We start from the raw sequence: 13,302 nt of genomic DNA, 5'->3' as shown, positions 1-13,302 counted from the left end.
GTCTATTAGAAACAACAGAGACAATTATAATTAATAATGACAATAAAAACACACTTTTGTTTTTCTATTTTAGTCATTTAATCAGTTTTTTTCAATAAGCCAACAGAGAAAGAAATCTAAATTCATTGAGCACTTACTCTGTGCCTGGCATAATACTAGGCCCTCTGCATAATTTGCTCAGTAAATCCTCACAACAGCCCTGAAGACTATTATTATATCCACTTACAGAGAAGGAAATGAAAGTAAAGTAACTTGCCCATAGTTGTACTCATAGTTGGTAACGAAGCCTGGATTTCAATCCCGATCTACTTAGTTCCAAAGCCTGTTCTCAGCAATATTATTTTGGGTAAAGCTGAATATACGTAATTTCAAGTAGATTAAGAATCCTCTGTATCATTAAAAAGCTTGAGACAGAACTATGTGTGGATATGGAATGATCTCCAAGATACACTGTGGAGCTTTTTAACTGATAGTTGTATATGGTATAAATCTAAAAGGTTAAAATACACACACACACACACACACACACACACACACACACACACTGACTAGTAAGTCTTGATTGTATATTGTGTCTTGGTGTCTCCATTTTTCTTCCCGGTGGCAACCACTATTACCAGTCTCCTTGCATTTCTTTCTAGAGATATTCTATGAATTTAAGACCAGGACATATACGCATATTTTGAAAACACAAATGGTGGCTAATTCTAAGCATTGTTCTGCACTTTGCTTTTTTTCAGTTCACAATATATTCTCTCTGAGGTGGGGAAGTGAAAAATTAAAAGGTCTGGAGTGAGAAGGAGACCTACTTCTCACTGTGTGCTCTGAATAATTTTTAGCCATGTGCGTGTGTTAATTTTTTTCAACTATAAACCATACATGCAAGAAAACTTCTGCATATTCTTAGTCTTTGGATGAAGATCTTATAAACAAGTGGTAAGATTTTAAAGAAAACCAATTCGAGGTCCTTTTATTTCTCTTTTAATTTTGTGGCACCATTATCTTTCTTCTTCTTGACGAGTGTGATTTTCAGCAACGTTTACTTTCTGAATTCAGCTTTGGATTGTGATGCTACCTGAACTCACTACTAAAAGAAAATGTTACTGTTGTCAGTGAAATAGTGAATCCAGGTTTTGGGATAAAGCCTGGCCACCCCCTGGTGGTCTTAGTTTGAATAAAAAAAAAAAAAAAAACCCTTCAACTATAATCACCTTTCTTTATAGGAAGTCTCAGAGTGCTAATATTAAGAGATAAAAAGGATCAGAATCCATCATACTTATTTTGCAGTTGAGAAAATAGAGTACCAAAAGGTAAAGCAATGTGCCTCAAAACACAAAGCAGAGTCCCGACATTCAGTCCATTGCTTTCTCCATTAAAAAATGCCTTAATAATAATTATCTTATAAATATCTTATTCACTGAATTTGTTACAAAAAGGATATGCACTTGGGGCGCCTGGGTGGCTCAATCAGTTAAGGGTCTGCCTTTGGCTCAGGTCATGATCCCAGGGTCCTGGGATCAAGCCCCGAGTCAGGCTCCCTGCTCAGTGGAAAGTCTAGTTCTCCCTCTTCCTTTGCTGCTCCCCCTGCTTGTCCTTTCTCTCCCCTCTGCCTCTCTGTCAAATAAATAAATAAAATCTTAAAAAAAAAAAAAAAAAAAAAAGGATATGCTGTGTATCGTGCTCAAAACGGGGGAAAATAAGAAAAGCAATTAAAATTCTCACAAACTATATTAGATGCAAGTTCTTTTCAAATTTGGAAGTTAAGTTTCAGCTTTAGTTAGAATCTCTGAAAGAAGTCAAATGAAGCTTTAGACATGAGTTAGAATTTCTGGAAGAAGTCAACCTTAAGGGGAAATTTGAAAGAGGACGGAGAGTTGGTTTGTGGGATAAGAAGGTAAAGATTTTTCCTGCGTAGGGGGCAGCATTAAAGAACACCCAGAAAAGTCAGTGGGTGTAGGGAACAAAAGAATCTTTCAGAAGAAATCCGTAGGCAATCCATGTTAGTGAGATGGGGGAGGGGAAGTTTCATTTTCCTTTTTAGCTTCTTGAAAGTTTTCTCTTTGCAGGGTAGTGGAGAATAAAACCAAATTCTAACACTTCTCAATTTACTTAAGAACATTAATTGCCCTTTAGGTTTGTTTTTAATGCACCAGACTTTTTAAAAATTAAGACTATTTTTTTAAGAGCAGTTTTAGGTTTGCAGAGAAATTGAGGGGAAGGTACAGAGATTTCCCATATATCCTCTGTCCTCACACATGCATAGCCTCCCCATTACCACCGTCCCCCACCAGAGTGATACATTTGTTACAATTGGTAGACCTACATTGACACATGGTTATCACCCAAAGTTCATAGCTTATGTTAGGATTCACTCTTGGTGTTGTACATTCTATGGGTTTAGACAAATGTATAAATGACATGTGTCCATCATTATGGTATCATACAGAATATTTTCACTGCCCTAAAAATCCTCTGTGCTCTGCCTGTTCACCTCTCCCAACTCCCGCCATCCCCCCCACCGCCAGGCAACCCCAGGCAAACTGTTCTTTTTACTGTCTCATAATTTTGCCTTTTCCAGAATGTCATATAGTTGAAATCACACAGTATGTAGCCTTTTCAGACTGGCCTCTGTCACTTGGTAACATGCATTTAAGCTTCCTTCATGTCTTTTCATGGTTTGATAGCTCATTTCTTTTCAGTGCTGAATTATATTCCATTGTTTGGATGTTCCACAGTGTATTTATCCATTCCCCTACTGAAGGACAACTTGCTTCCATGTTCCAGCAGTTACGAATAAAGCTGCTAGAAACATCCATGTGCAGGTTTTTGTGTGAACATAAGTTTTCAACTCCTGTGGGTAAATCCCAAGAAGCAGAATTGCTGCATCCTATGGTAAGGGTATGTTTGATTTTGTAAGAAATCACCAACCTGTCTTCCAAAGTGGCTGTGCCATTTGTATTCCCACCGGCAATGAGTGGGAGTCCCTGTTGTTATTCCATAGATTCTCACCATCTTTTGGGGTGTTGGTGTTCCAGATTTTGGCCATCTTCATAGCTATGTAGTAATACCCCGTTCTCCTAAAACAATTATCTCAGTCATGTGGCTTCTAGATCCCTCATTGGTCTACTGGCCCTTTTTAGGAAGCTCTATTTATGAGGAAACTGAGACTCAGAGATGAATAATTAGCTGAAAATCATACAGTCAACACCATCAGAGCTGAAATTTCTATTCATCATTATTTACAACGAATTGAGTCACAATGTAGTGACTTCTGTTTTACTGTGAATAAAAGAAAGAAAGAAAGAAAGAAAGAAAGAAAGAAAGAAAGAAAGGAAGAGAGAAAGAAAGAAAAAGAGAAAAAAAAGAAAAAGAAAGGAAAGAAAAATAGAGACTCAAACCACACAATAGCAAGTACAAAGACCCTGGGGCTGGAGGCTGGGGTGTTTGAGGAACGAAGAAATAAAGAAAAGAAAAGAAAAGAAAAGAAAAGAAAAGAAAAGAAAAGAAAAGAAAAGAAAAGAAAAGAAAAAATACTGTGATCTCAGGGACTCTGAGAAGAATGCCAGATGACTTCTAAGATTTCATCTGTCAGATGATAGCATGCCTGCCTTTTTGACCAAAGGGATTGGACAGGTTTAAGGAAACCAGTAATATTTTTATTTCTTAGTTAATAAAAATGAAATGATTACTTTTCTTAGAGGGGAGGGGCAGAAGGAGAGGGAGAGAGAGAATCTCAAGCAGGCTCCATGCCCAGCGTGTGAGCCCGACGAGAGGCTTGATCTTACCACCTTGAGATCATACCTGAGCTAAAATCAACAGTTGGACGCTTACCTGACTGAGCCACCCAGGGCCCCTGAAATGATAGCTTTTGAAGAATATGCTATCTTCCAGAGCTAAGAAATCCGAGGCACACAATGAGCATGCTAGACTTTTAATGTCTGAAGCTCAGATTTAAGATGATCACACACATTCCTTGTATACTTGGCAAAGTGTTTCTCTGTCTAAACTTCTTTTTCTTAAGGATTTATAAACAACATACACAGTCCAGAGAAATAGCTTGGTACTGTACTATGTTTCTCCAAAAGTGAAATGTATGTAGTGACTGAGGTCTATGCTAATTATAAACTGTAAGATTTATGAATTGCCGGAGTAAACCTTACCCAGAATCCTGGAAACGAATGATCCTGTTTTGACTGATTTCTCCCTGAGGTCAGTTCTAGGTCGCCATAGTCAGAGTCTTCATGCCGCTGAGTCATGATGGGAATTATAGTTGACCTGGATTTCCCCATTGACGTTTCCACTCGATTAGCTCTGAAATATAAAGTGTATGAGTTCTGGTTCATTCTAGACTTAAGTAGCAGGAAACTTCTGCTTTTCTTCTCAAACTTACTCCCTCAAATTTATAAAGTCAGAAGTCCCAACAGAATCACAAAACAGATGTTTCTGGCATATGATTCACCGACAGGGACTCTGCAGGCACCTGTATAGGAAGTTTTCACAGGCTCCCACGTACAACTTAACAAATTAGAGCCATTCCTCCTAATGCAAACGAATTGGACAGGAACAATCTGAATTAGTAAAATCTTTAGTCATATACTTAAGATGACCTTTCAATTATAATAATTTTAAGCTTACAGAAATATTACAATAGTAATACATAAAATTCCCATCTATCTTTTACCCATATTCCCAAATTCTTAACATTATTACCATGTTTGTTTATGATTCTATTTGTGCTTGTCCATATTCCTTGTTTTTTTCTGAACCATTTGAAGGGTTATCCTTTTATAATTCCCTTTATCTCTCATTACCTCCTAAGTATTTCCTAAAAATAGGGGCATTTTCGTACATAACCACAGTATAGTCATCAAACTTGATGAGACACTTAAATTGATGAGATATTTTTATCTAATCGACCATTCATATGTTTTCAATTATCCCAATAAGGTGTGTGTGACAGACAGCAACTCTCTGCCTTAGTCCACTTGGCCTTGGTAAACTACTGGTGCAAAACCAGAGAACAAGTGTAAGCACCTTGCATCCATATAATTTCAGCCTAAAAACAAACCAAAAGAGTTCGAGCTTTAAACTGGCCTCTGCTGCAGATTAATCAATGTGCAGTTCCACTTTGGCTTTTGAAATATTTAGAATACTTATCTCACCCTGTTGGAGTTTTCAAGGTGTCCTAGCTAGAAATGATTGACGTAGCCGAAACTCTTCCACTTTTGAAAACTCTAGGGACAGTATAGAACTGAGAAGTAAAGGGCAAATTGAGATCAAAACCCAGCATTCTCGGTGTTCTTTGTTGTGTGGCCTATTTGCATTTAAAAGAGGAATCTTCAAGTAGTCAATTAAAAAATTCACAGGGAATAATTTCTAGCCCTGGAATTTCACGCAGTCCTTAACAAGCAGAGAATCAGATCAGTGGTTGCAGAGGGGCTGGGGGAGGGGGACAGAGATAGGGGCAGGTTTGATTAGGAAGGAGCACGAGGGAACTTTTCTGGGATGATGGAAATGTTCTGTGTCTTGATAGGGGTGTCAGTCCCATGGGTATATGCACTTGTCAAACTGATTGAACTCTACAGTTCAGGTCTTCTCTATATAAGCCTTTAGTATTGTGGTGGTAAGGTGTGGGGGCCGGGGAAGCATTCTCTATTCCTATGATTAGGTCTTGGTCTTTTAGTGAGCCTTGCTTGTGCATCCGTAGTGTGAATTTCCCAAGTGTTCCTCAGTTGTTTTTTTCTCTGTTAAGGTAGGACAGGATGTCTAGAATGGGCTGGAGTTGGCTGTTTCCCTTCCTTCAGGTCACTTAGGCTCTGGTTAACTAGTTTTCTCTGAGGACAGGCCTTGTTCAGAACAGAGTGTTCTAGGCATATTCTAAAATGGTTCCCCCCACCTCAACTGCCCCACCCCCCTCCAGAAGCAGGAGGTGATTTTTTTCTGATATTTACTGTGGGAACCTGGTTGGCCTCATGGAAGCAACTCTCACAATATTTTGGGTCCCCCTCTATGATGGGGTCTCCTTAGAGATTTTAACTCTCAGACTTCTCTGTGCTGAGCCTCCAGTAATTTATGAATTCTAGTTTGTGTTTTCCCACATAGGCCCTGGTTCCGTGGTAGTCTCCACTACTGAGTCGTGGCTCTGGTAAGCCATGACTCACTGCATTCACCTGTCTGTCTCTCCACTCTGGAGGGCAGAGGTTTGCTATGTGTCCTCCCATCAAAGATCCAAGAAGAGTTGTTAATTTTCGGCTTTACTTGTTGTAAGGACAGAGTAGTGACTTCTAATCTCCTTACATACAAAATCAGAAACCAGAAGTTCAGGCTTTTAAAAACAAAACAAAACAAAAAACAACTTTTTATTTTAAATTATTACAAATTTACAGAAAGGTTGGAAAAAATAATTCAAAGTAATCCTGTTTAAGCTCCATGCAGATTCCCAAATATGAACATTTTATCACCTTTGCTTTCTCTATCTAGCCATCTAAGTACCCACTTTTCTAATTTTTAAGCCCTTGAGACATAGTATATACTTCCTAGAAACAAGAACACAGTCTTACATAAACACAGTACAGTGACCAGAATCAAGAATTTAGTATTGGTATAAAACTATTAACTAATCCACAGACTGTGGATTGTTTTCAATTTCTGCCAATTGTCCTCTATTGTCCTTTACAGCAAAAGAAAAACATCTTTCTGGTCCGGGATCTAATCCAGGATCGTCCGTTGCTTTAGCTGCAATGTCTCTTTAGTGTGCTTTAATAGGCAACAAATCTTCAGTCTTTCCTTGTCTTTCATTACTTTGATATTTTTGAAGAGTACAGGCCAGTTATTTTGCAGGATGTCAGTGAGTTTGAGTTTGTCTGATGTTTCCTCATGATATGCATTCCTCAGGTTGTGCAGTTTTGGTAGAAACATCACAGAAGTGATGTTGTGTTCTTCCCAGTGCATCACGTCAGGAGGCACATGATGTTGGTTTGTGCCATTACTGGTGATGTTGGATCACTTGGCCAAGGTGGAGTTTGCTAGGTGTCTTCATTGTAAAGTTACCAAATTTCCTTTTTTAACCAATAAGAATCTAGTAGGGAGATACTTTGAGATTATGTAAATATCCTGTTTCTCTTTATACTTCCTCCCACTATAACATCTATTGATGATTCTTGCCTAGAACAATTATTACTATGGTGATTGCCAAATGATTACCTTGTGATTTTTATCATTTCTTCTACCTTTATTAATAGGAAATCTACTGTAAAGAAAAACTGCCTCCTCTCCCATTATTCTTACGAGTACGATCTCTTAGATTCTTATTTTATTCAGTAGGTTATGATCTATAATAAGCAATATTTTAACTGGCCCATATATGCCCAGGAAAAGCCCCCTCCAGCGGGTTCCTGTAACTTTCCCACAGTCTTTATAATCTTCCCGTGCACTTCCTTACTTTCTGGCAGAGGAAGGTTTTCCAGGCCCTACCATTCTGTTAACATCTTTAATGAAATTAAAACTTAAGCTTATAGGTATTTATTTAATTCCAACTAATGTTGAAGACTTCACTGTGTTTAAAACACTAAATAAGATGGTCACACTTGGTGCTTCTTCCCCAAACATTTTCATGTGAAGTGACTACTCCTAGAAGGAAAGTTTGGGGACTGGCTTATTAATTTCCTTTTTGTTTGCAGGTGTAGACACTCATGGCTGACTAGCTGTCTGGGTCTCTGGTCTTTCTCCGTGACTGTGAGATTAAAGAATGTGAGCACCCCCACTCTATGTTTATTTGGTTGGGATGATGTAGTTTAAATTGGAATTTAAGTAGTCTGTGTCTGGTAAAGTAAGTGACTGCAGCCTCCATGTTGACACCTATTTAGGAGCTCACAAGCCATTTTGTGCCACTTTCAAAAAACGTAGCATATGGGAGATGAGAGTGAAGAGATCAACTACCTTGGGATCTTAGGTTCACACAAGTGCAAACGACATGAAAATGATGAAACATATGCACTAGAGGATATGTGTTGTGTGCAATCCCTCCTAATTCGAGCTGTATTCTTGAACAAACTGATTAATTAACTAATAGGATCCATCTGTGTGTCTTCCCGTATCCTTCCCTATCTCCTCTTCCTCTCCAAGTCTGACATATGCATGTTTCCCCCCAGGGTCTATTTTTGGCCCTTTTCTCTTTTCATAGAGATCTTTTCCTGAGTGAGGACAATTCTTTCCATGACTTATTTATTTTCTACATGCAAACAAACTTATGCCTTAGTCTCTGGAATGTCCAATAGTCCATAAGCAATTCACATTCAATGTATTAAAATTGGAGCTCATTTTCTTTCCATACCTGTTTCTCCTCCCATGGTCCTTATTTCAGTGAAGAGTCCTTGTATCGACCTGGGCACCTAAGTCAGAAATTTGGGAATCATTTTGACTCTTCCCTGTTCCTTGCATATCATTTACTATAAGTTATTGCCTTAAAATCTCATTGACTCTACTTTTCACTTCCATTACCATAATCTTTTGCTTGGACAAATGCTAAAGTCCTTTAACTGGCCTCCCCACCTCTGATCTCTCTCCTCCCAATTAGTGTTGCCAGAAGATCTTTTATTATTTTTTTATTAAACTTTTTGAGATTATTTTAGATTCACTTGCAGTTATAAGGAATAGCATAGTGAGCTCCCATATACCCTTCACTCACTTTCCTTCAATGGTAACATACTGCAAAACTACAGTATAATACTACAACCATGGTATGAACATTGATAGTCAATATACAGAACTTCTTTACCACCCAAAGAAGTCCTCATGTTACTCTTTTATAGCTAACCATTTACACTCATCTGTAACCCCTGAAAACCACTAATCTGTTCTCCATTTCTATAATGTTGTCATTTCAAGAATGTTATATAAATGAAATAATACAGTACGGAAGCTTTTGGGGTTGACATTTGTTACTTAGAGTAATAGCCTGGAAATTTATCCAGGAAACTTTTTGATACAGAAGATCTTTTAGAAGGAACATTTAATTTATCACATTGGAAAACTCTGATGGCTCCCCATTGTTTAAATTACAGTAGAAACTCAATTCCATTGGTATAGCACACAAGACTCTTCATGATCCAGCTGCAGTACAACACTCTAGTCTCTTCACCCAATAGTCTTCACCATACGCCTTCTATCTGGCCAGGCTGAGTCCTGGCAGCTACAATCTCCTATGGATCGTGCCTTTTTTTTTTTTACATCTCTTGGGTTGCTCATGTTATTCCTGATCCTACAATGACCTCCATCTCCTTGTCTATTTAAAGAAAACCTCACCATTTACTCATCACAAACATTACCTTCTTTCTGAAATCTTTCCTCCCATCTCCTATCCTCCAGCACTGACAACTTCCTTTTAAAAATACCTGTATCTATTTCTAATAGCACCTACAGTACCTTGTTCACACTTATTTGTTGACAAGTTAGACAATCTCTTGAGGGCATGGACTACATCTTATTGCTTTTAAATCTCAAGTACCGAAAACTGTACTTGGTGTATAGTTAAGCTGACCACACGGTTTGTGCCGGTTTACCTGGCTTCATTATTAACTGCACTCTCTTTCACTCTCAAAAGTGTCATATTTGGGGGCGCCTGGGTGGCACAGCAGTTAAGCATCTGCCTTTGGCTCAGGGCCTGATCCCGGCGTTATGGGATCGAGCCCCACATCAGGCTCCTCCGCTATGAGCCTGCTTCTTCCTCTCCCACTCCCCCTGCTTGTGTTCCCCCTCTCGCTGGCTGTCTCTATCTCTGTCAAATAAATAAATAAAATCTTTAAAAAAAAAGTGTCATATTTGACAAATAAGTTATATATAGTCACCTTCTGCATAGTACATGCTTGGTAAATGTTCGAATGAATGGATGAGCTTCAATTTTCCTTCCTTAGCCCCGCATATGAGCACTAGTTACTATATAATATACGTAGTGAGAATTTTTTAAAAGTTAATAGCTTATGATATCTTTTTTCCTAAGCTTCACTCCCGCATGATTTAATATTGTTTCAAGTTACCTTGGGCAACACAGCACTCAGTTGCCTTTTTGCTCGCTGCATGGTTTCAGAGTTGCTGTGGCTTGTCGTATTTTGTAATCGTCAGAAACACTTCCTGATGCCAGTCTTCCAAAATCTCAATGAATTGACAAAAACCAAAAAAATCCCGTAGTGAAGGCTGATATGCAAAAACAGAAGTTGTTAGAATCATCACCTAACCCTAGAATCACTGCCTCGCCGTGTGGAACTCAGGATAGGTGGCGCAAATCGCCTTGTTTTGCCCCAAACAAAAATGGACTCCGTCGGAGTCAAGGCCCTTTCCTTTGCGGACCAACCGAAATCTAGCATTCAGGGCTCCGGTTTCCTCACTTCCGCCTCGTCTTCCTGGGTCTCTATCTTGAAGAGTCGGAACGGTCCGCTTCCGAGTCGAACTGCTGTGGCGGCGCCAGGGCGGCGAGGCCCGGAGGCGGCGGGCGGGATGAGCGGGGCGCGCTGCGGAGCGGTGCGGACGCTGCGGGTGCCGGGCCGCCACGGCTACGCGGCCGAGTTCTCCCCGTATCTGCCGGGCCGGCTGGCCTGCGCCACAGCCCAGCACTACGGCATCGCGGGTGAGGCCGCGCCGCCGGGGCGGGGGCGGGTTCCCGTGGAGCCCCAGTTTTGCCCTGCGGTCGGAAGGCACTTCCGACAGTAGACAGTGCCACAAATGAACACCAGGGGGAGCCTAGGAACGGGCCAGTTCCCGCTTCCTCCTTTGTCCAGTGTGGGGAGTGGGTCTGGAGACCAAGTCAATGGTGTTTTCCAGTTAATGTGTGGAAGTAGCACGTGGGAGGTGCCTACTGGCTTGTGTCCTTATGCCTTAGCGCACAGACTCCGTCGCCACCTGACCTCCTACCCCCACCTCCAGGCACACGCCACCTGCAGGGAGCCGGCTTAGCGGTTGTTGACCCCTCCTGCCAGTACTTGGAAGGCGACGGTCTGCAGGGTCACTCCCCAGTATCTGCTAACGGGTCCCCTATCCCCACAGTCTGCATCCAGGCTGTCCGTCGTAAGAAGGATGGCCCTCAGCGGACGCTTGGAGTCTCCCAACAATTGATCCAAGTTCTGCCCCCACTTTTGTTGTCTCAAGAGGAATACACAGGTTTCCCAGTAGTTGTTGGAGGTTCAAGATCATTGTCTCTTTTCAAGGACTAAATTGAAAGGCAGGGTTGCATTCGTAAATTTTCAACTTTTAATTTGTATCCTAGCTGTTATTTACGCACTGCAGCTCTGTGAAATAAGTCAGTGCATGATATCAGCTTTTGGTAGTCGTTTTTCTGGTCCTATAGCCGAAAAAAAAAAAAAAAAAAAAGATGTGATTTCTAAAACTCAGAGGGCGAGAAATATTTACTTATGTTTTCACCACTTAGCTCTTTCTGCTTGCATTTGCACATTCAGATTAACAATACTTGCCCACTAGTTAGTTTGAAACTCATGAGTTTGCTATTTTAAATTAAATCCTTTGTAAAAACTTACAAGAGTTGGTGTTTAAAAAAAAAAATCAGTCGTGTTTAAATAGAATGTTTTTCCTCCCTCAGTCCATATAACAAGTACAACTTTTAAAATATGCTTGTCCCTTAGTAAAATAATTCGTTTTTAGTAGATAACTGATAGGTTGTAGTCAGCACTTTACCACCTAGTATGGGGGACGTTTCAGCAGGTATTTTGTTTTAAACTCCTATGTTGAATGTATTTTAAGTTTATTGGTGAGGCAGTGTAATGAAGTAGAAGGAGCAGAGTTTTGGGGGTCTGTAGGCCAAAGGTTTCTCACGTGTAAATAGGGATGATGACACCTACATGGGGGTTTATGTGCCTTGCACCCTGCCTGGCCACAGAATATGAATTCAAATATCTCTCCCCTCTGTTAGAGCTGTGTCTGGATCCCAAACGTACGTGAGATAAGTTTAATATTTCATGGTCGAGGTGCAATATAGAAAGACAGAAATGGAGAGCCCAATCCTGATCATTTTGTATACATGTTCTCAATAACTTTAGGGAGGAATTTGCGGTAGTAAAATTAGGTACTCGGTGCTCAGTCCACTTGGACCTTAGATGCTCCCCTGGCAAGTTAACAGCATGACCACGATTTATTTATTTATTTTCCTTAGGCTGTGGGACCCTTCTAATATTGGATCAAAATGAATCTGGGCTTAGACTTTTTAGAAGGTAAGGTGGCTCTAATGATTAAACTTACATGCCTTCTCTGTTGCTATTAAAGCCTTGATATAATTAGATTTTGAATCTTTTTGATGAGTAAGAGGTTTTTAATTTTTAAATTTGCAGTAGAAAAGAAAGTGCAGCATTTGCATGGTATAGAACATTTTTGCCAGTAAGTTGTGATTATATCATTTTTCTTCTAAAGGCCTTGTCTGTTAGTGTCCAGTTATAAACTATAAAGCTTAAACATAAAAAAAAATGTAAAATGGTGAGTATACTGTGGGACGTTTCTAACTTTGCTGTCTTTTTCACATAGTTTAGTTTTACTCATTCAGGAGCTGATTATCCGTTTCATGAATTACCTAGCACTTCTTGCCCTTTCTTCTTTCTGTGACTGTCTTGACTGTTGAACTTATTAACACTCCCATTAGGGTTAGTCAATGTCAGAGAAAGGAAAGGAAATCCTGTCAGAAGATAACTACTTGCTCCCAGGTCAGGTCAAAGTTTTATGTGGAAAGTTGAAATCACTGGTCTAAATTCCCAGGTGTGGCAGCACGCCCTCATGTAAATCGTGCCAAATTTCTAGATGGGAGGTCTAATTTTTTTTTTTTTTAAGATTTTTATTTATTTTTGTGACAGAGAGACAGCCAGCGAGAGAGGGAACACAGCAGGGGAGTGGGAGAGGAAGAAGCAGGCCCATAGCCGAAGAGCCTGATGTGGGACTCAATCCCGGTACGCCGGGATCACGCCCTGAGCCGAAGGCAGACGCTTAAGGACTGCGCTACCCCGGCGCCCCGGGAGGCCTAATTTTAATCTAGCTCTGCAGTTTTCTGCCATATATATGTCCTGGGCTGTGCTTTTCTTTTTCTTTTTAATGTAGTTTTTAAAGAGTTTATTTACTTTTGCAAGAGAGAGAGTGAGAGAAAGAGTGAGCATGAGCAGGGGGGAGGGACATAGGGAGAAGCAGACTCCCCACTGAGCCAGGAGCCTGATAAGGGACTCCATCCCAGACCCTGGGATCATGACCTGAGCAGAAGGCAGACGCTTAGCCAACTGAGCCACCCAGGTGCCCTGGGCTGTTCTTTTCACCTCCCTG

General features: G+C 40.3%; 1 protein-coding gene and 1 long non-coding RNA gene across 2 annotated transcripts in view; one reads left to right on the top strand and one right to left on the bottom strand.

Moving 5' to 3' along the window:
- Positions 1-6,322: 6,322 nt before the first annotated feature.
- LOC130543531 (uncharacterized) lies at positions 6,323-10,404 on the bottom strand. The gene is made up of 2 exons (XR_008958935.1): positions 10,035-10,404; positions 6,323-8,390 (listed from the first exon to the last, which is right to left on the bottom strand). It is a non-coding gene; the product is annotated as an uncharacterized LOC130543531 (long non-coding RNA).
- Positions 10,405-10,491: 87 nt separating this feature from the next.
- Positions 10,492-13,302, top strand: part of PEX7 (peroxisomal biogenesis factor 7) — an 83,324-nt gene continuing 80,513 nt past the window's right edge. The window contains exons 1-2 of the mRNA XM_026504883.4: positions 10,492-10,621; positions 12,158-12,215. Of these exons, the coding sequence (XP_026360668.2) occupies positions 10,492-10,621; positions 12,158-12,215 (188 nt within the window). The remainder of the gene's footprint in view (positions 10,622-12,157; positions 12,216-13,302) is intronic.

Source organism: Ursus arctos, unplaced genomic scaffold, assembly GCF_023065955.2.
Source record: "Ursus arctos isolate Adak ecotype North America unplaced genomic scaffold, UrsArc2.0 scaffold_13, whole genome shotgun sequence".
Taxonomy (NCBI): Eukaryota; Metazoa; Chordata; class Mammalia; order Carnivora; family Ursidae; genus Ursus; species Ursus arctos.
Note: the sequence above shows the minus strand (reverse complement) of the source record. Positions and strands in the feature narration are given on the sequence as shown.